Source organism: Corvus cornix, chromosome 7 (assembly GCF_000738735.6).
Source record: "Corvus cornix cornix isolate S_Up_H32 chromosome 7, ASM73873v5, whole genome shotgun sequence".
Taxonomy (NCBI): domain Eukaryota; kingdom Metazoa; phylum Chordata; class Aves; order Passeriformes; family Corvidae; genus Corvus; species Corvus cornix.
This window is the reverse complement of record NC_046337.1, coordinates 27,470,216-27,488,238: the sequence shown is the minus strand read 5'-3', so window position 1 is coordinate 27,488,238 and position 18,023 is coordinate 27,470,216. Positions and strand designations below refer to the sequence as shown.

The 18,023-nt window shown below is 39.0% G+C and overlaps 2 protein-coding genes across 6 annotated transcripts in view; both read left to right on the top strand.

Moving 5' to 3' along the window:
* The first annotated feature begins 110 nt into the window (after positions 1-110).
* On the top strand, positions 111-17,636 carry CFLAR (CASP8 and FADD like apoptosis regulator). Of its 5 annotated transcripts, XM_019290316.3 has the most exons (12): positions 133-358; positions 1,901-2,026; positions 3,910-4,341; positions 5,226-5,331; positions 6,251-6,386; positions 6,555-6,652; positions 7,523-7,574; positions 8,321-8,370; positions 9,324-9,402; positions 12,339-12,834; positions 13,755-13,903; positions 15,312-17,636. In XM_019290316.3, exons 3-11 carry the CDS (start codon positions 4,046-4,048, stop codon positions 13,888-13,890), a joined length of 1,449 nt encoding a protein of 482 aa, XP_019145861.1. In that variant the 5' UTR covers positions 133-358; positions 1,901-2,026; positions 3,910-4,045; the 3' UTR covers positions 13,891-13,903; positions 15,312-17,636. The 5 variants fall into 5 exon arrangements, with proteins under 5 accessions (XP_039410711.1, XP_019145861.1, XP_010404899.1 ...); XM_039554777.1 differs by having other exon boundaries at positions 111-213; positions 13,755-17,635; XM_010406597.4 differs by having other exon boundaries at positions 135-358; positions 13,755-17,635.
* LOC104693775 (caspase-10) overlaps positions 15,493-18,023 on the top strand; it is a 12,860-nt gene continuing 10,329 nt past the window's right edge. The window contains exon 1 of the mRNA XM_010406594.4: positions 15,493-15,573. Coding sequence (XP_010404896.1) covers positions 15,566-15,573 — 8 coding nt within the window. The 5' untranslated portion in view covers positions 15,493-15,565. The remainder of the gene's footprint in view (positions 15,574-18,023) is intronic.

Genomic DNA, 18,023 nt, shown 5'->3' with positions numbered 1-18,023 from the left:
GTCCCCAGACCAGCAGCAGGACAAAAACACAGCCTACAAACGCCTGTGCCCATGCTGAACGCGGCACCGCGCCGCCGCCATCTCCTCACACCGCTGCCCCGTCTCTTGTGTCCGTGCCCGGGGGAGGTGCCGGACGCCGCAGGCCCTGTCCCGCCTCCATCCGGTGGGAGCTGGGCGGTCGTGTTTGTGCAGCCCCGAGTTCCGTCTCCAGAGGTATAGTCGGAAACAAAACTAAACCTATCATTCTTCCTCCCCCCCGGGCCCGGGGCTCGGCAGCCCGTGTGCCGATACTGCCCCGGCTCCGCCCTGCTCCAAATGCCGGACCTGGCTGCTGTAGAGACTTCCCCGACGCGTCTGGGTGCGTTATACCTTCCCCCGCTCCTTTCCCCCCTCCTTTCCCTCACACTTCCCACCCTGCTCTTTCAGCATAGGCGGCCCAACACCCCGTGCTCCGAGATCGGGTCCCCGTCCCTGTTCACGGGGGAGAGGCGTCCTGCAGAGCCGGAGCGTCCAGCGCAAGCGAGGCTGGAGCTCGGCCTCGGCCCGTGGCGACAACCGAAACCGAGTGTAATTTAAAATGACGTACTTAAAAAGTTGACAGGAAATCTGCGTAAACCACGTTTAGTTGTTGGGGATTTTTTGTTTGGTTTTGGGGTTTTTTTTGATTTAATTAGGAGGACTAGGGTGTTAAAACGAATTATCGTGGTCATACTAGTTTACACCGAGAGAAAACTATTGAAGCATAAGGAATGCGATGGCTCCCTCAGAAATTCCCTGCTTTTCCGGAGTACGTTGGACAAGTCCTGTTAGAGGGCGTAGGCCAGTGAGGAAACTGGGAAATGTGAAAGCTGAGGAGCATGCTCTTCAACTTTGAAAAATGCGAGATGGCCCTGGCTCCAAGTGCAGTCGTTCACCACCGCCACCTTTTCAAACAATGCAGAGTAGAGGAAGCACAAAGCACAGTCAGTGCCGCCCGTAGCCAGGTCATCTTTTACTCTCTCCTTCCAACACAAGGTCTTCCACATGAGTTCGTCTTGTGAAAGAAAGGTAATTTTCCAAATCACAACGACACCCACTGGTGTCATATCCTGGTTTTATTGCTGTAAAGATGACTCTGAAACGTTCAAGATACAAAATGCCAGCAAGGAGTTAACTGGAGCCTTGTGCACCTTTGTGTGAAGTTATAGTATGTTGTTATTTCCTGCTCCTTGCAAGGATGGGGGGAAAAAAAAGCCTAATTATGCATGCATGTGAACACAAAAATTATTGGGGCAGCTTTATCTCTGATGAGTATGAAGTGTTTTATTTGGTCTTAGAAGATAAACTGATTTTTCTCTCCTCCTTGTAGAGAATTTACATTCAGTAAGTCATCTTGTTGCAGGGTCCAGATAATTGAAAGCTAGGCTGCTGGGTTTATGTTGTGTTTGCTTTTCTCTTTTTCTTTAACTTTTGCAGCTATAATAACTGTATTTGTGATGTTTTAAAAAGTGGTCATCAGATGGAAGAGTGGAGCATGATGCTCTTCATCTCTTACAGTGGCGTGGATCTGGCTAAGATGTACACACACGGCATGTATCAGGCTTGCCCCAGTCCTGTGACATTCCTGCTATCAAAATATGGGCACATGGCTTTTGGATGCAAAGTTATAAACTGTTTTAGTTTATACTAAGAAGTCACTTCCTGTTGCTCTTACTCATTCCCCACTCAGTACCCAAAGAATATTGTTGGCAAATCACTGTATATGCACAGTTGGTTTTCCTTTTATTTAGAACATCATTCCTGGTTCACTGCAGTCATAAATAAGAATGACCCTTGGTCATTTTCTTTGGTTTCTCCTCCCCCATAAAATTAGGAAGTAGGCCCCCCACAGTAATTTGTGGTCTTGATATTTGTCCAACAGAGAATGAGTTGATGTAATCACTGGAAAATCCTATATGGAAACCAATGTGTACTGGATCTAGATCAGTGATTTGGCAATGGTCAAATGCCAGTTTTCCAGTGTTTTTGTGAACAGATTTGCATACAGGTAAGCAAATTTCAGCACTGAGAGTATAATCAGCATTTTTTTATAATGTGCATGTGGTGTATCATATAGAAAGGAAATTCACAAAAGAAGATAATTCATATGTGTGTTTTAAAGGCAGATTATTTTTAAGTTAACATATAAATAGTAATTTTGCATGTCTGAAATTTCAACTCAGTAGGAAATTCCTCCCTACCACCCCTCCACCCCTTTTTTTTTTAACTAGTTTTAAAAGATTGGGTAAAAATCAACTGGAGTAGTTCAAAAGTTTTTCTGATATTTCCGAAAATGGCCAAAAGTTGTTAAATTCCTGTTTCACTTTAGACTATGACTTAATGTTCTTTTGAAAGTCCCTGCTGAATGTGCCTGGGAGGTACTTTCATATGAAGGTGCTTTGTCCCTCTTCCTTCTTGACTGCATTATGTCATGAAAACAGTCTGTGTCATTCTACAGCATTCTCACAAGTGTTTGATGCTAGATTGAAAATAAGTTATCAATAAATATGCTTTTCTTCTGATAGAAAACTTTCCAAAACACATTACAGTACATGAGGGGTTCCTCTGCTTATCCTCTGATACATTCTTTTAGTGGGCAGTCCAGGAGTTTAACGAAATCTGTTTCTTCCTTGCTGAGGAGATGGTTCTAGTTACTTTTCATTTAAACAGCACTAGGAAAAAAAAAATAGAAGCTTTTAGATGAGTTTATCTCACCTGCTTAATTTATGGACACAACATATGACATTGTTGATTGTAACTTCCAGAATGTGTAACAAAAGGCTGAAAATGCTTTAAAAAAATCTTATCCAGGTGCTAGAATCTTTTGGTGTATTAGGCTTTGAAGTTGAATTGGCTTTTGTTTTCCAGTACAGTTTAAACAAAACTCTGCAGTATAGTGATCAAACTCTGTGAAAGGACTAAGATTTGTCTTCAGGTTTGCTCATTTCCCCTTTTTCCATCTATGTCATGGAGGTCAGAGGAGGTTAGTTAGAATTTCCATGGTTGGTGGCAGTGGAAATTGAGCATAGCACCCTACTGATTTTGTTAATCACAAGGCTGGGGGTTTTTCTAGGTTTGAATTTTTGTTTCAGTTTTCAGGATGGTGATACATGCATGCGTCATGAAGAAAAACGTGGTCTGTGTCTTATCTATACCTTCAGAATTAACTAATTTGCATACTTAAGATTGAAATATTTTCTCTGAGTGGATTTTCAGTCTTTCTGGGCATGGAGGGTGTGTGTGGAGAATCCTTATAACCCCAGTAACTCATTCAGGTTGGAATCACCTTAAATGATGTTAATAATAAGAAAACCCACTCCTGAATTAACACAGATAATTAGTGTTTTAAAAACTACGTATTATCTTGCTAGTATTTCCTCTATTTTTGCTTCATTTAAGACAAATTGCATACCTGATAGCAGTGGTTTTATATGGTTGGGAGGTTTTTTCTTCATTCTTTTGTCTGTGTGTGGTTGCACTACCTTTGAGCTCTAAAAATTCTGCCTGAAAAATGCCTTGAGACTTTTAGGGGGGAAAAGGTGGTGACGGTGAGAGGAGTGGAGGGTTGCTCAGAAAAGGGCAGAGCTTTCAGAAATGCTTAATCTACCATTCATCAGCAAGCTGATGATCTTTGTTTCACTTCCTATGGAATATACAGACTCGGGTTAAGGTAATTTACTCTAAAAAGAACTTGTTTGTCTTTCTGATTAATATGACCTTCCAAATACTTTTAGTTTTGTAATGAACAACTGGGAGAGTCCCTTGGATAAAGGATGTCTGTGTAGTATATGTTGGAGTGTTAGTTGAAAGTGAAATACTTCAGATAGCAGAGCTAACTGTGGACTTGTGCAGCAGAACACTTATTTATTACCTTTTAATTCTCTCCCACAGAACTGCCCTTGTAAAAATGCATCTAGTTAAGAATGAACACAAGAGAAGTGCTGTGGTAGACACGGGCTTCATATCATGTTGGTTTCCTGTTTAAAAACCAGTAGGCTGGCAATTTTAAAAGAACAGCAACAAAGTGATGACCAGGTGCCAAGTGCCAGCTTTCCTTATTCATCAGATTCAAGAAGAATTGGATAAAGAAGAAGAAGAGATGATGGTTTTCCTGTGCCGAGACCTTGCTCCTGATTTGGCCAGTGCTGATCTTAAAGAGATCTTGGTGGCTTTGAATGAGAGGGAGAAACTGACTCCTGTTGGCTTGTCTGAGCTGTTGTACAGAGTTAAGAGGTTTGACTTGCTGAGGAGGATCCTGAACACTGAGAAAGCAACAGTAGAAGCTCACCTTGCCAGGAGTCTCAGACTTATCCCTGATTACAGGTAATATATCTATTTCAGATTTCAAAACTGTACTATCTTGTTCAAAATAAGTGGGGTTTTTTCTTCCTTTGTTTGGGGGGGGGGGAGGGTGGTGTATGGGTGAATTGGTTTTTGTTTATTTTCTTAAATACTTCACAGATTCAGAGAATATTTATTGAAGGTAGAAGAAAAGCAGAAAAAGACATTATACCTAGACTTACAGTCAAGTTTAGTCCCTTAATTAAACTTCTGTAGTTTCTTACCAGTCATGGCATTAGAAGCATCTATATTTAAGGAGTTTGTGTGTTTGTGAATAAAACCAGTGATGTTTGTAGAATTCTGAATTAGCAGATAAAAATGACACTTTAAAGGAATATCTTTAGTTAGAGATACTTTCTCTTCTAGATGGATTTGGGCACATAGCCATGTGGTATAGCTTTTCTCAAAGGACCTCTCTCTTACTTCTTTTACTGTATTAGTTTTGCGAGGCTTAAATTAAGAAATTCCAGTTATTTTATTTGGAGACTTCAGAAAGAAAAACATGTACTCATAAGGAAGATTTTCCTGTATTAAATTCTCATTAAAATAAAAACCCTGTAACTAATAGGTAAAAAAATGAAGGATGTGTTCTGTTGTGTGATTCTCGCACTTCATCTCTATTAAACGTTAAGGAAACTTCTGTTTTCCTAACAGTGGCTATTACACTGTCAGTCTGAAAAACACGGGTGCTGATTAGCAAGAGTAGGTATTTTGTAATTGGATCTTGAAGCAGGGTAGGTTTTTTACCTGTTTATTAGTTAGAAATGGTAGATTAAGACTGGAACATGGGGAGAAGTTAAGTAGTTGGGAACAAGAGGAATCTTGCTGCAAGCTAATCCTTTAGAAATATCTCAACTTTATTTCAGGGTACTAATGGTAGAGATAAATGAAAATCTGGAAAAAGACGAAGTGGGTTCTCTTGGTTTTCTACTCAGAGATTATGCACCTCGTATGAAAATGGCAAAAGATAAGGTATGTTTTCCTGCTGGTATTCTCCTCTGGAGCAAGGAGAGATTAAAATAAGAAAAGAAGTAGCTAGACAGCAAAGGAGAGGAGACAGTATTGCAAGGAGTATTGAGGCAGGAGTACAAAAACATCAGGAAGCAGACAAGAAGTAGTGGCTTCTACTTCATTTTGTTGACTTTTAATTCAAGGAAAGAAGCGTGGAAAACTAGTGAAAAGTAAGAGGGAACAGTGCTTGTTATACTGTACAGTGGTAGAATGAACTTCATAGGCAGAAGGCATTTTACAGAAGTCTTTCTTCAGTATTACTAACCTGAAAGTCCAAATAAGAATGATCTCAAACCAGTAATCATTTGAACTGTATCTTGAATTACAAGGTCACTTTTTGTTTGTGCTCTGCTTCACTTACAGAAGAACAGATATATTGTAATTACGTCTGTATACCTTTGCATTCTGAATATTTTATTAAATCCTCTGAGAAAGCAGAAATTCAGTAGAGAGGATTCAGAAACCTTGACCACTGTGCATAGAAGACTGAAGATTTCTGTCTTCTTCCTTTAAGGTTTTTTCCTTTTCTATCTTCAGTCAAGGAGAGCAGCTTTGAAAATTACCCAAAGCTTTTCTTGCTGCTTGCTTTGTGGCATGCTAGGGGACATTCCCAGTGGCTGGCTTTGTAGCAAAAATGAAATACAAAACTGTTTCCTCAAAAATTTAGGATTGGTTTTTAAGAATATCACTTTGTAGTTTCTATTACTCCTGTGATAATACCAAGGATTCTTATGTCTTCCAGAGAATATTCTTAGAAGGTGTAACATCTCTTATTGTTTATAGAGCCGTTATGACCTCCCCATGGTATTTTCTGGATTGCTTTGTTACTTCTGATAGAGAACAAATTACTGACGTGTTTGGGTTTATGTTGCTATTCTAGAGTTTTCTAGCTCTTATAATTGACCTGGAGAAGCTAAATTTGGTGGCTCCTAATCAACTGGATTTGATAGAAAACTGTTTTCGAAGTATTCACAGGATAGACTTGATTAAGAAGATCCAGAAGTACAAACACGAAGGTAAGATGCTCTTTTTGCACTGGTTACTCTTGGTGGCAAGAATCAGATGTGCTTTTACTGAAGATAAAACTACGAGTTACAAATAAGGGTATTTGCATTCTTCGTAGATTTAGGTTTTTAAAACAGTTGAAATATGATGGTGTATTTGTGTTTCTGTTAAATTTGCAGCTTCAATGTCCTCCGTTCATTCTCAGCCAGTATATGTAAATGCTCATCAGGCATCTCTCCCTAATCTCAATCTTATTGATCCTCCTTATAATTCAGGGGTAAGTATACAGAAGTGAAATGCATCCTTTATTTCTAAATACTGCCAGACTTTAAAAGGAGATCCATCTTTCAGAGCCTGAGGAATGAGAGATGGCTAGTGACTAAAATACTGCTTGGTTTGTTTCTGTTATTCCTGTTACACTCTGAGTTTAGGGTCTGATTTAAATCTTCTGTCTGAGAAAGATGCCCTTTAAAGGATACCTGTGAATTTTTTCCTATTAGTTGAACATACAAAATCTGTATCTTGGAAGTTTTTTTGTACTACACTGTGGAGTAAAAAGTTTTGCTTTGACTATTCTTCTTCTTTTTTGTACCTCTGGACATTTCAGGGAAAGTAGCTTTTAATTTTTAAAGCTGAAAATTATAGCTTTTTTAAGAAGAGTTTTTTGGAGGGGGGGCAGGGGTTTGTGGTTTGTTTTAAACTCATTTTAAGAAGATACCTCAGTGTCTGAAAAGTCAACAAATTGCATTGCATGCAGTATTCTTTATATTTGGGTTAGCTCTGATATTGTATTAGTAGGACCTTTCTTAAAGTCTTAAACCTTGCTAAATTTGATGAGATTATTTCTGTCGTGTTCAGTAAATACGCAGCTCCCTGCTGCTCTATAGGAAACAAAGTTCCTATCTTCAGAGGGTTTTCCTTGCTGTTCATGACAAGCTGGTAATTGTTTTCTGAGGTGGAACAGTTGGGTGTTTATTTGTCTGTGCTCTTGATAGGTTTTTTTAATGTTATGTTGTAATTCTGTTTAGTTGATAGAAATGAATCTAAAATATCCTTTTATTGAGGAAAAAATGCTGCTGTTTTATTTTGGAACATGTTTATTAATTCTTGAGGAGCAGGAAAATGATGCCTTTTTTCCTCATTTCAGATTCAGAATGAGAACACAGAAAAATTACAAAATGGATCGAGTCTTACTTTGGGTAAGAGCATTTTATCTAAGTTTTGATAATCTGAAAGAGCCAAATTATGAATTTCATTATATCAAAAGGACTCTTATTTGATAGTTGTGTTCATGGCTAATCCTGTTAATAACACCAGGAGCAGAGAGTATTTGATACCTCTCAGAAGTGAGCCTGGCCTTATTGTATGGTCTTGTATTTGCTTTACTTGTGATGCCACATCTTAAAACATTCTTAAAAACTGTGAACTTCCACTGTCAAAACTTCTTAACAGAATAAACACTTTTATTAGTAAAACCATGGATAAGATTGACAAGCCAGCTCTGGAGGCCTGTGTAGTGCAGCTCTGCTCGTTAACTCTGGAGTAGGAAGTTTTTGTGTCATTTCAGCAGTGAACTCCCCACCAGGCCAGCCAGGAAATTGTGCTTTGAATACCAGGTTCTTTCCATGTGTATTGTGTTTTCTCTGGAAACCCCAAATACCTCTCAAATATGGTGATTTTTAACATTAGTTGGCTGAATTCTTTCAGTGTAAGAGATTCTTTGTTTCTTCTAGCCCCAAGCAATGTAGAATGAAATCCAGATAACATTTTAGAGGTGAATAATTTAGGGATTTTTAAACTTCAGTAGCATACATAGAAACTAAGAGGTCCCAGTGGGTGAGAACTTTGCTGAACTAGATACATTCTTCTTTGTAACTGATCTGGTATCAAAGAAATGTCACTGGTACTTGCATACTGAGATTACTTCTGTTTGTTTTAATTGCAGCAGAACCAGTTCACCTGTCCATTCAGGAATCGGGATCAGTGCCACATAAGGTATGTGCTTGTGTATATGTATGCATGTAAATAAATATAACCTCTTTGGGTATTTACCTTGGTTTTCTTAGTGTTTCATTTTGAGATTTCCTTTAGTTGTGTGCAGACAGAACAATGTGTACGTCCTCAGCCATAAACAGGTTCTGTGAATTGTTTTTGCAGAATACATTTTTAATATAAAATATTTGTGCTACTCTGGAAGCAGCAGTGTGCAAAATGCACGTATATATACTATGCACACAGAACTTGTACATTTATTAGTGGAGGCCAAGTTAAAGGCTGTTGGAGTTCCGACCTCTTGCCATCTGCATTAGAAATCACAGGGCTTCTTTGCACGTGGTCTTGATTCCCTTCTCCCTCTTTGCTCTCCAGGCAGAAGACAGACATGCTTTGGGTATTGACGATAGTAATGGCCTACTGCTATTTTCACTAGTTCTCCTGTAGGTCAGGAGCCAGGGAGTTACCTGTAGCAAATTGATTTGTTTCAATCAATTCTCTTCAGAGGGGAGAGGAGTTGTGATAGAGTCATTACAGATTATTTAGCAACAAGGAGGTTGTTCCACTAAATTAGAAGATGTTCTGATGAGCAGTGCTTGCATGCACACCTAAAAAACACAAAAATTCTCTACATTTATTGTATTGGCAGTATGAAGCTTGTACAGTTTTAGTCTCTTTTAAAGAATCTTTATGGTAGTGAGATTGCATAACACAAGACACAAAAACTAAGCCTGTACTAGAAATAGAGGGAAAAGAATCATTAGTCCCTTTCTCCTGATTTTTTGTTGTGTAGGTAAGACACATTACAACCCAGTAGACAGATTTCTGCTAGCTACTTGATGGAAAACAACAGAATATAATTTAATAGGTCTGACGTAAAATTTGAGAAAGTAGTGAAGTCTAAAAGTTGAGACAGTGATGTATTGACTTTGTAATTGTGCTTTCACATTTCTCAGACGTGTGATGATCCTTACAGAATGCAAAGTCAGCCTTTAGGAATATGCCTGATAATAGACTGCATTGGCAATGACACTGGTAAGTCTGGAATTTGAAGTTCCTTAACTCGTTAATCTCAGATAATTAGAACAATTTAGTATAAAGAATATGATGTACATTTACCAGCCAGATTAGGGTAATGTTGTCCTAGTCAGATAATCTGCCAATTCTAGTAAGTCTTCTAAAGCAGGGAGTTGGAAGGGCTGACCTCAGGTTAAAGCCAACTGTCCTAATTATTGGAAAGAACGTTTGGTTTTTTTGGTGCAGAATCTCTGAATGAAAGAACTTGTAAGAGGATAGACTGAATTTTGGGAGGGAAGAAAAGAATGTTCAGCAACCAACGGAGTAATTCGGCTTAAAGCAGTCATACAGCAGGTTATTGGCAGAGATAGTAAAGAGAGTGTTTCCCACCAGTTAACAAAACCAAAACCAAAGCTGTTGTGGATTTGAAGTGCAATTATATTGGACACCAGAGATTTTGAATAGCCATGAGATCCTTTATTAATAATGCACCTGGGCTTCTGTCATATCTTGCACAGTTTAACTGAAATTGTCACTACAGCTGTCAGTGTGGTCACTGCCATGGGTGAAATGTGGGGGTTTCCTGACTGCCTTTCTAGAATCCAAGAATTAGATTTTTGCCTAGTCAAAAACATCCCTCATTCTCTAATCACTGTAACGCGTGAGGCTAAAAATAAAAATGAAGAGAGCATTTGCAGTCAGTTCTGTAATAAGCTGGGAGATGTAGGGGAAGAAGAGGCTTTCCAGGCATCTTTTGGTTTTCTCAAATGTATTGGTCCAGCAGATGGACTGTCTTAGAATTGTTGATGTAGTTGAAGAGCAGTGGTTGTGGAGCTCAGATACAGAAAGTGTGTCTCAGATGTTTGAAGTTACCAGTGCACTGTCAGCATTTAACGATAGAAAGCAAGACTTTCACTGAAGTACATTATGGTGCTAGTGAGATTCAGAAGGCACAGGGCATATGGCATTGCTTAAAGGTGTTTGCTAGAAAGGCACTCACCACTTAGGGAGTTGTTGTCCCACACTATTTTGAAGTCTGAGTACGCTAAAGAAAAAGAAGAGGGCAGGGAAAACATTAGGAATTGTATCCATTAGAATCTGTAGCTGACCCAAGATTCAATCTCCGGAAGGTGAACCAGTATTAGATACTGTAGGATCAAGAATTACACTTTATAATGCCCAGTGTAAACAGCATGAATTTATCAAATGCTGATAAAATTCAAACTGAAATGCATTTTGCTGTTTTGTAAATAGCTGCTTTTGACTTTTCCATTTGGAAATCAATTTTAACCCTTACATTGTAAACAATCGGGAGAAAAGGCTAGTGTTTTATGTAGGGTGGAGATGCTGAAAAGTCAGTGGAGCTTTGTTGGGAGATGGCTAGTGTTGAAGAAACACATAGTTCCTGATCTCAGGCTGCAGCATGTAATGCTGTGGTGCGTCTTGCCTTAAAGTATCCAAGGCTTATCATGTATAATTTCTGATTAATTGTTAAACTAAGGTATCAGCTCTAAGTTTCTGAATTGTTTTTTTAAACTGTGACAGCGTGTGTGGGGACTAAGGTGACACCAGGTTTTGTGTTTGTGTGTATATGGGCATGTGCCAGTGAGATCAGTACATTACAGGAAAAGCACTCTCACTGCGGTAATTCTCATTTTACACACATACTGCTGCCCCTGACTGATGGTCAGCTTCACTGAGTGTGTACCTGCTAGACCGTAGAGATACTGAATAGTCAGAATTTTGAGAGCGTGTTTTATTGCATTAAATAGGGGGGATTTATCTTTCTGTTCTCAAATTTAAAATGTCTGGACAGTTTCTGAATTATTTTACAAAATTTAATCAAAACAGCAGAACTGGAATGAAACTTTAGTTCTTGTTTATCACTATATATCACTATAGTGTAGAGTTTGTACCTACCCTTTATTTTGCTGAGGAAAGTTACAAGTTCTGTTTCGTGTGTTCACCATGGGCTTTTTGGGGAGAACAGTGTGGTAGTACAGCTGCTTTGCTGCTATTACCTCTGAAATAGCCTCTGCTAATTAGGCATTGTTAAACTTGTGAAGTCAAAGAACAGCTATGTGTAAGCTTCCTACGTGTGTAAGGAATTTTACATAAACATGGCACTTGGTAATTCTTTTCCTACCAGAAGCTGTTCATGGGCAATGTATATGTGCTTTATACTAAAGATATGGTGCTACAGGTGTAAGTCATAGTAGTAGCTTGTGGTTCTCTGAACACTTAATACCTGTGGTTTTAACCACTATGTGTCTGGTTTCACTCCCATACTAAGAAACATCGAAGTAGTCATTCAGAGTTTAGCACATTTTCCTGCAGCACAGGTTGACACAAACACAGTAAGAGTTAAGTCTTGGGATTTGGCTATCTGTCACAGTTGAGACTTCAGTGTCCATTCTTCACCTGGAGCTCATCACTTAAAATTTTATATAATAGGAAGCAAAAATGCCTGCAGCAAGTTCATTTTTGACTGAGGAAAGGGAACCTCTCTGTTTATTATGCAGTTCTGTATATCTTTAATAACCATTCAGAGTCATTTTGACAAGTTAAAAAGTGAAGCAGACTTCCCATGCTATCCAGATCACTCTTATCATTTCAAGTGTGTTTTTTCTTGCCTTATATTTTAAGTCTTAGGAACTTGGAATACTGGCTCTGAATGAAAGCATGTAAGTGTCTGTGGAATTTGGAACAGATCACATGCCAAATAACAGTGTCTCTGCTGTCATGAAACATGTAACTCGCAGTAAAGACAACATGCATATAGTACTCTAAGTATGTAATGTACTGTGATCAACACCAAGTAATCCTGATTTTTTAATTATTGTGATAAACTACTTCGTTTCAATAGCAAAACACTGTGAATACTGTAATTCATTATAGTTGAGATTGAGCCTTGGTGTGCTTTGATTTAATTAATTACATCTTGCTTCTTTCAGATGTGTTGGAAGAGACCTTCAGAGGCTTAGGCTATGATGTTCATTGTCACAGATATTTAAATATGAACTCCATGAATCAAACATTGCTTGAAGTTGCAAGGTGGCAGAAGCACAGAAATTGTGACAGCTTCATTTGCATATTGGTCAGCCGTGGAAATTCTCAGAGCATCTTCTGTACAGACCATACCTTTTCTGGATTCCCTTTGGAACAAATAAAGAAGCACTTCACAGCAGACTCATGTCCTGGACTTCTAGGAAAACCGAAGCTTTTTTTTATTCAGAGCTATATTGTGCCAGAAAATGAGCAGGAATGTACCAGTATGTTGGAAGTCGATGGGAATGGTGAGAATATCAGTGCTAAAGTCACTATCCCCCAAGCAGCAGACATCTTTTGGAGTCATTGCAAGGTGGATGTGTCTACACTAGAACAATCCCCAGCTTCGTCCTCATACTATCTGCGTTGTCTGGCTGAACTACTCCGTAATCCTTACAAAAGGTAAATTAAAATAAGAGGAAAGAAATAACCCTTTTCCTATGATAGCTTGTTGTCATAGAGAACGAGAAACCTTAAGTTTCATCCTGTCTGGTCCTGAAATGTGTTTTCTTGCAGTGTCGTAGGCTAAAAGACAGGTACACCTGATCCTCACACAATTGCATAGAAAGGTAGCCTAAACTAGGAGTGGTAGTAGGAGAAGTTTCTTTATGGCACTGGGCTTTGCAGAGTGAGAAAGGAAGAACCTGTCCTGGATAATGTATGTCAGTGCTTTAGACAGGATTGGGAATCTTCCTTCTCCAAGATAAAAAGGCACATTCAAGGCTTCTGTTAAATTGAGCATTGCCATGTACCAATAAGAGCTCTGCTTGCGAATATAAAAAGTCAGTGCTTAAGTTCAGGAAAAAGGCAGTAGAGAGGGAAGGATTTTTTACTTTCTCTAAATTTAATTAACCCTTTGCTCGCAGAGCCAACAGATTGCCAATATGTAATCTTGAATTTAAACTGTCAGAAAACTTTTGTCTATTTAAAGAGATCAAAAGGAATCTGAGAAAAAGGCAGATACATTTGGATATATAACTTACCAACAAAGGTTTTATTTATACAACTGATCTAACAAGGAACTGTTACTCAAGGTAATTGCAATGCTCACATTTAGTACCTTTTTACAAACCCTAAAGCCTTGTCATGAAATCACAGATCGTCATGTCAGCATAATTAACATTACAACAATGATTTGGGTCATAAGAGTTTGTCTCAAAATGCATGTACAGCCTTGCATTTTAGAGGTCTTGCCTCTGCAGTAAAGACTGAAATTGCAAACTTTCTCCTTGCTGAATCTAAGGTTTTCTTGTCTCTTTTGAGTTCTTAAATGTTGTCTTGCATCATTCTCTAATGGAACACTTTTTCTTTTGTTGCTGCAGGAAACTCTGCCTATTAGCTATTCATATGGAACTGAACAAAAAAGTTTACGATTGGAATATGACCGCTGACCCAAGCCAACAATACTCACTTCTGCTCCAGCACACACTGAGGAAGAAACTTTTTTTCCCCACTTAACTGCTGTTACAAAGTACATATCTGAAATGGTTAACAAGAAGCGTTTGCTATGATGCAAACAGTTTCATGCATATATTTACTTTATGCATTGTTACTTCATGTATATCTAAAGTGCCTGTTGCTTCCAAACACAGGAATTTACAAGCATTTTAGTGTGCTAAGACACTAGATTTTGTATTTTAGTATAATAGTCTCTGAAAGCTTGGATGAGAATGGTAGCTATTGTATAGCACTGCAACAGATCTTGCTACTGAATATAACAGAGTGGAAAGAGGTCTACACCATATAGCTGTTGTGTTTTCCAAGAAAAAACAAGTGTTTTTATTGTTTCATTGGTGGTTCTTAACATACCTATTAGCAGTTAATCCTTAAACAAATACAAGCCAGCCCAAACCACTGAAATGCATGGATTACTTTCCCTGGCACCTAATAGTGGCAAATGTCTCAGGAAAGCATTCCTACCCAGTAATGCCAGATCTTTGCTAACAAGTGCTGCCTTGCATGCCTCTATAGACTGGCAAAACAGAAAGGAAAGAGAGATGGTCTTTTCAATAATCTGGATTCTGCCTTCTTGCTGCACATTAAAGATTGCATTGTCAGAACTGTCCACAGCACACATTCTGTGTTAATAAATGAGACAGTCTGCCATGCTTTGGGCCAAGTATGTTTTCTGCTGATGCAAAAATGAGTCTACATGTGACCGGACATAACAGTAATCTGCCACACAGTTAAAAAAATGTGGGATTTTGTCAGATATTTTGTGGAAGCTGAAACGTGATTCACATTCACTGCACCAGGCATAGTGGTAAAAAGATACTTTAAAATATTTGAGCTTAAATGTGTGTAGCAGCCATGGGCCCTTAAGACTGGATTATGTTAAAGACCCCATCCTCACTGCTATTCCTTATGAAAAAGAATATGCCTCTATTAATTTATTTTTTTTTCAAGTGCTTTTGTTCTTGTGAAAAAAAGTGAAAATTGTTTTAAATACAAAAATTTTTCTCCAATGTAGCAATTACCTAACATGAAAAGTTCAGTTAACCTGCTTGTTGTATAACAGTATAACTTGTATGGGGTGTATTAAAGTTTATTGTCCCTGAACTTAGTGACAATAAAGTAGACCACTTGTAAGTATTTAATTTTTCCTCATAATATAGTCTCCTATCCAGGAAAAAAAATGAAGGCCTTGGTGTGCCTTGCTTGGTTTCTGGTTATGTTTTTTAATGGAAAAAGAGAAGGATACAAAAATGACAGATATGGAATCTTAGAAGTTACTTCCTGTGGTGCCTGATAAATGAAGCAGATAGTGGAACATTTCCTGTGGTTGTAGAAATAAGATGCCGTTTCAAGTTGGATATCTAAGTGATGTTAATAAATGTGATCTTCACAAATTAACTTCACTTTCCCATTTCCCTTACTAGCTTTTGCATTTGATGAGCACTTCTGCTACCCTATAGACAACCAAAAGCAGGGAGAATGGAACCAAGAGGAGGTAGATGAGGAAAAGAAATGTGGAAATTTTAAGCAGGAACAAGAAGGGGAATGGTAGAGAGCATCAAGAGAAGAACAAGTAGGGGAAAGACGATTTGGAGGAGAAATACAGTATCAATATTGGAAGGAGAAGAAAACAGGAAAAAGGAAGTGAGAATAATAGTGTCTATCCCTACAGACTCTAATGATGTGGTGAGTTGGTTGATGTTTTGTGGATTGGTTGGTTGGGGGGTTTTGAGTAATGCTAAATAAACTATTTACTTAAAATATTAACAGTAGGATATATTCTGCTTTTACATGTGACAATGTAAGTTTGGTTTGAAGGTTAAGAAGTATGTATGTTCTTTGCCTTACTGCAAGACACAGTAAGTAAAGTCCATTTCATTAAGAAATTATGCAGAAATGCTGTTTTGAAAACTAGAGGCTCATGTAATTAACCCTTTCAGTGGAAAAGGGAGGGAGTCTCTTTGTATATGGCTGCTTGGTTGGAAGTGATTACAACCCTCTAGAGAGTTGTGGGGACAAACATGTATTGTGCAGCATTCATGGCTGTCAGATACCGATTTTTTTATGTTGATGTTTTAATCCTCAGTAGATTCTTAAACCATAGCAGTGCTCAAACTATAATCATTCACCTAAGCAGTATTTATTGCCTTGACACCTCTTCCAAGGTGATTCCCTGTACCTGCTGCTTAGTGAGAAGTAGTGAGTTTTTATGCAGGAATTTTGTGATGGCAGTTGTCTGTCACTTCTCCCATAGCTTATAGAATCATAGACTCATAGAATATGCTGAGTTAGAAGTGACCCATCAGGATCACTGAGTTGAACTCCTGGCCCTGCACAGGACACACCAAGAATCCCACCATGTACCTGACAGTGTTGTCCAAAAGTTGTTTGAGCTCTGTCAGGGTTGGCACTGTGACTATTCCCTGGGGAGCATGTTCCAGTGCCCAACCACCCTCTGGGTGAAGAACCTCTTTCTAAAATCTAACCTAGCTCTCCCCTGACACAGTTTCGTTTCTCGAGGCCTGTCACTGGTCACCAGAGACAAGCAGTCAATACCTCTGCCCCTCTGCTTCTCCTCATGAGGGTGTTGAAGACTGCAGTGAGGTCTCCCCTCAGTCTCCTCCAGGCTGAACAAACCAAGTGACCTCAGCCTCTCTTCATAGGGCCTCCCCTCCAAAACACTTAGCAGGTTTCTGTGTCCCTCCATACACATGATAGGGACTGTCTCTTCTTGCTGTACTGCACACATAAAATTTAAGTCTAGAAATGGATGAAGGGTGTGGACTGCATCAAGTTCTCCGTGTATTGCAGATAGTGAAATTATTTCAGGTTAAATGATCCTTTAGCCAAAAGAAAAGGGGGAAGAGAATTTTGGATTCATCATGATTTTAGGGTGTTAACACAAGAACATAAAGAGTGACATGCTGGTGAAATTTCATGGTCTTGGACTGCCAAAATGTCTAGTTTTCAGAGTCTACTATTGAAGGAGATAAAACAAGTTACTCTGCTCCTGCGTTGTCAGAGCTTGGAATAAGGCTGTCAAAGTCACTGCTCCATGGCACTTAATTTCAGGTTTGGTTTCTGATAATTGGAATAGAAATTTCTGTAGTTCTGTATGTGCTGTATATATGGAAGAGGGGAAAGAGAATTGGCAGAATATAAGTGAGGCCTTTAAGTGGCTCGGAAGGTGTATTTATGAGGCAGGAGATTCAGTGGTTTGTCCCATATTTAAGTTGCATGGTTTTTCTCAGCCACCTACACTGACGTGGCTGAGCCATAAATTAAGTTTACTTTGCACTGTTACATATTTGTGTATTACAGTGGTTGTCAACTCATCATCCAAAAAAGATGTTCAAGAGGAAGTTACAGTGCTAGCACTTGTAGATGGAACATGTTGTATGGCTGATCTCCCCTTTCAACTCTGCGTAAGAAGTGACTCCTATTACAGATACCTGAGTCAGAGAAGCTTTTTATGGGAGTTTCTGAGAATTCTTTTCTGGTCTCCAGAGTTTTTTAAGTTTCTGACATGCAAGATGGTATGGCTGAAAGGAGGCTGCTGTCTGTGTGGATGATCTATGTTCCATTTAAACTAAATCCCCCATACTGAATTATTTGACAGCTTTTCTGTGGCTGGTTTGAAGAATGTCTATTTTTCAGCTTCTGTATTAGAAACAATAAGACACTATAATTCAATTCAAATGCTGGGTTTCAAGCTGATATTCTGAATAAAATTTCTGTATGCAGTCAGACTGATTGTCCCTGTCTCCCTCTAGACCATAGAATAACTCTGAAATTCTTGGTCTGTTTATCCTGTAGACCTCTATAACTTGTTACATTTGTCTGTGAATTTCTCCAGCTCTATAAAAATGAGCTGACTTAATAAAGGACAGCAAGCCTTATAGTTTCAACAGGTAACTCGGCTGCTCTTGGTGTGTTGGGCAACAACTTTTGGCATGAGCAAGGAGACACTTCCCATCCTCTCTCCATTGACCCGAGCATGTGCGGGGTACGGATGACCCCGGAGATGCTGAAGGCCCCGAGGAGCCTGCGCTGAGCAGAGTCTGCTCACTTTCCTCCTCCCCCCGTTACTGCAGCGGACACACAGACCCGCATACAAATGGTATGGCGGCCCTCTC

Bases quoted from the DNA above. Each gene is read 5' to 3' on its own strand.
- CFLAR (XM_019290316.3), top strand. From the start codon at position 4,046: ATGACCAGGTGCCAAGTGCCAGCTTTCCTTATTCATCAGATTCAAGAA. The intron at 4,342-5,225 runs GTAATATATCTA...ACTTTATTTCAG, and splicing joins AGACTTATCCCTGATTACAG to GGTACTAATGGTAGAGATAA. The intron at 6,387-6,554 runs GTAAGATGCTCT...TTAAATTTGCAG, and splicing joins CCAGAAGTACAAACACGAAG to CTTCAATGTCCTCCGTTCAT.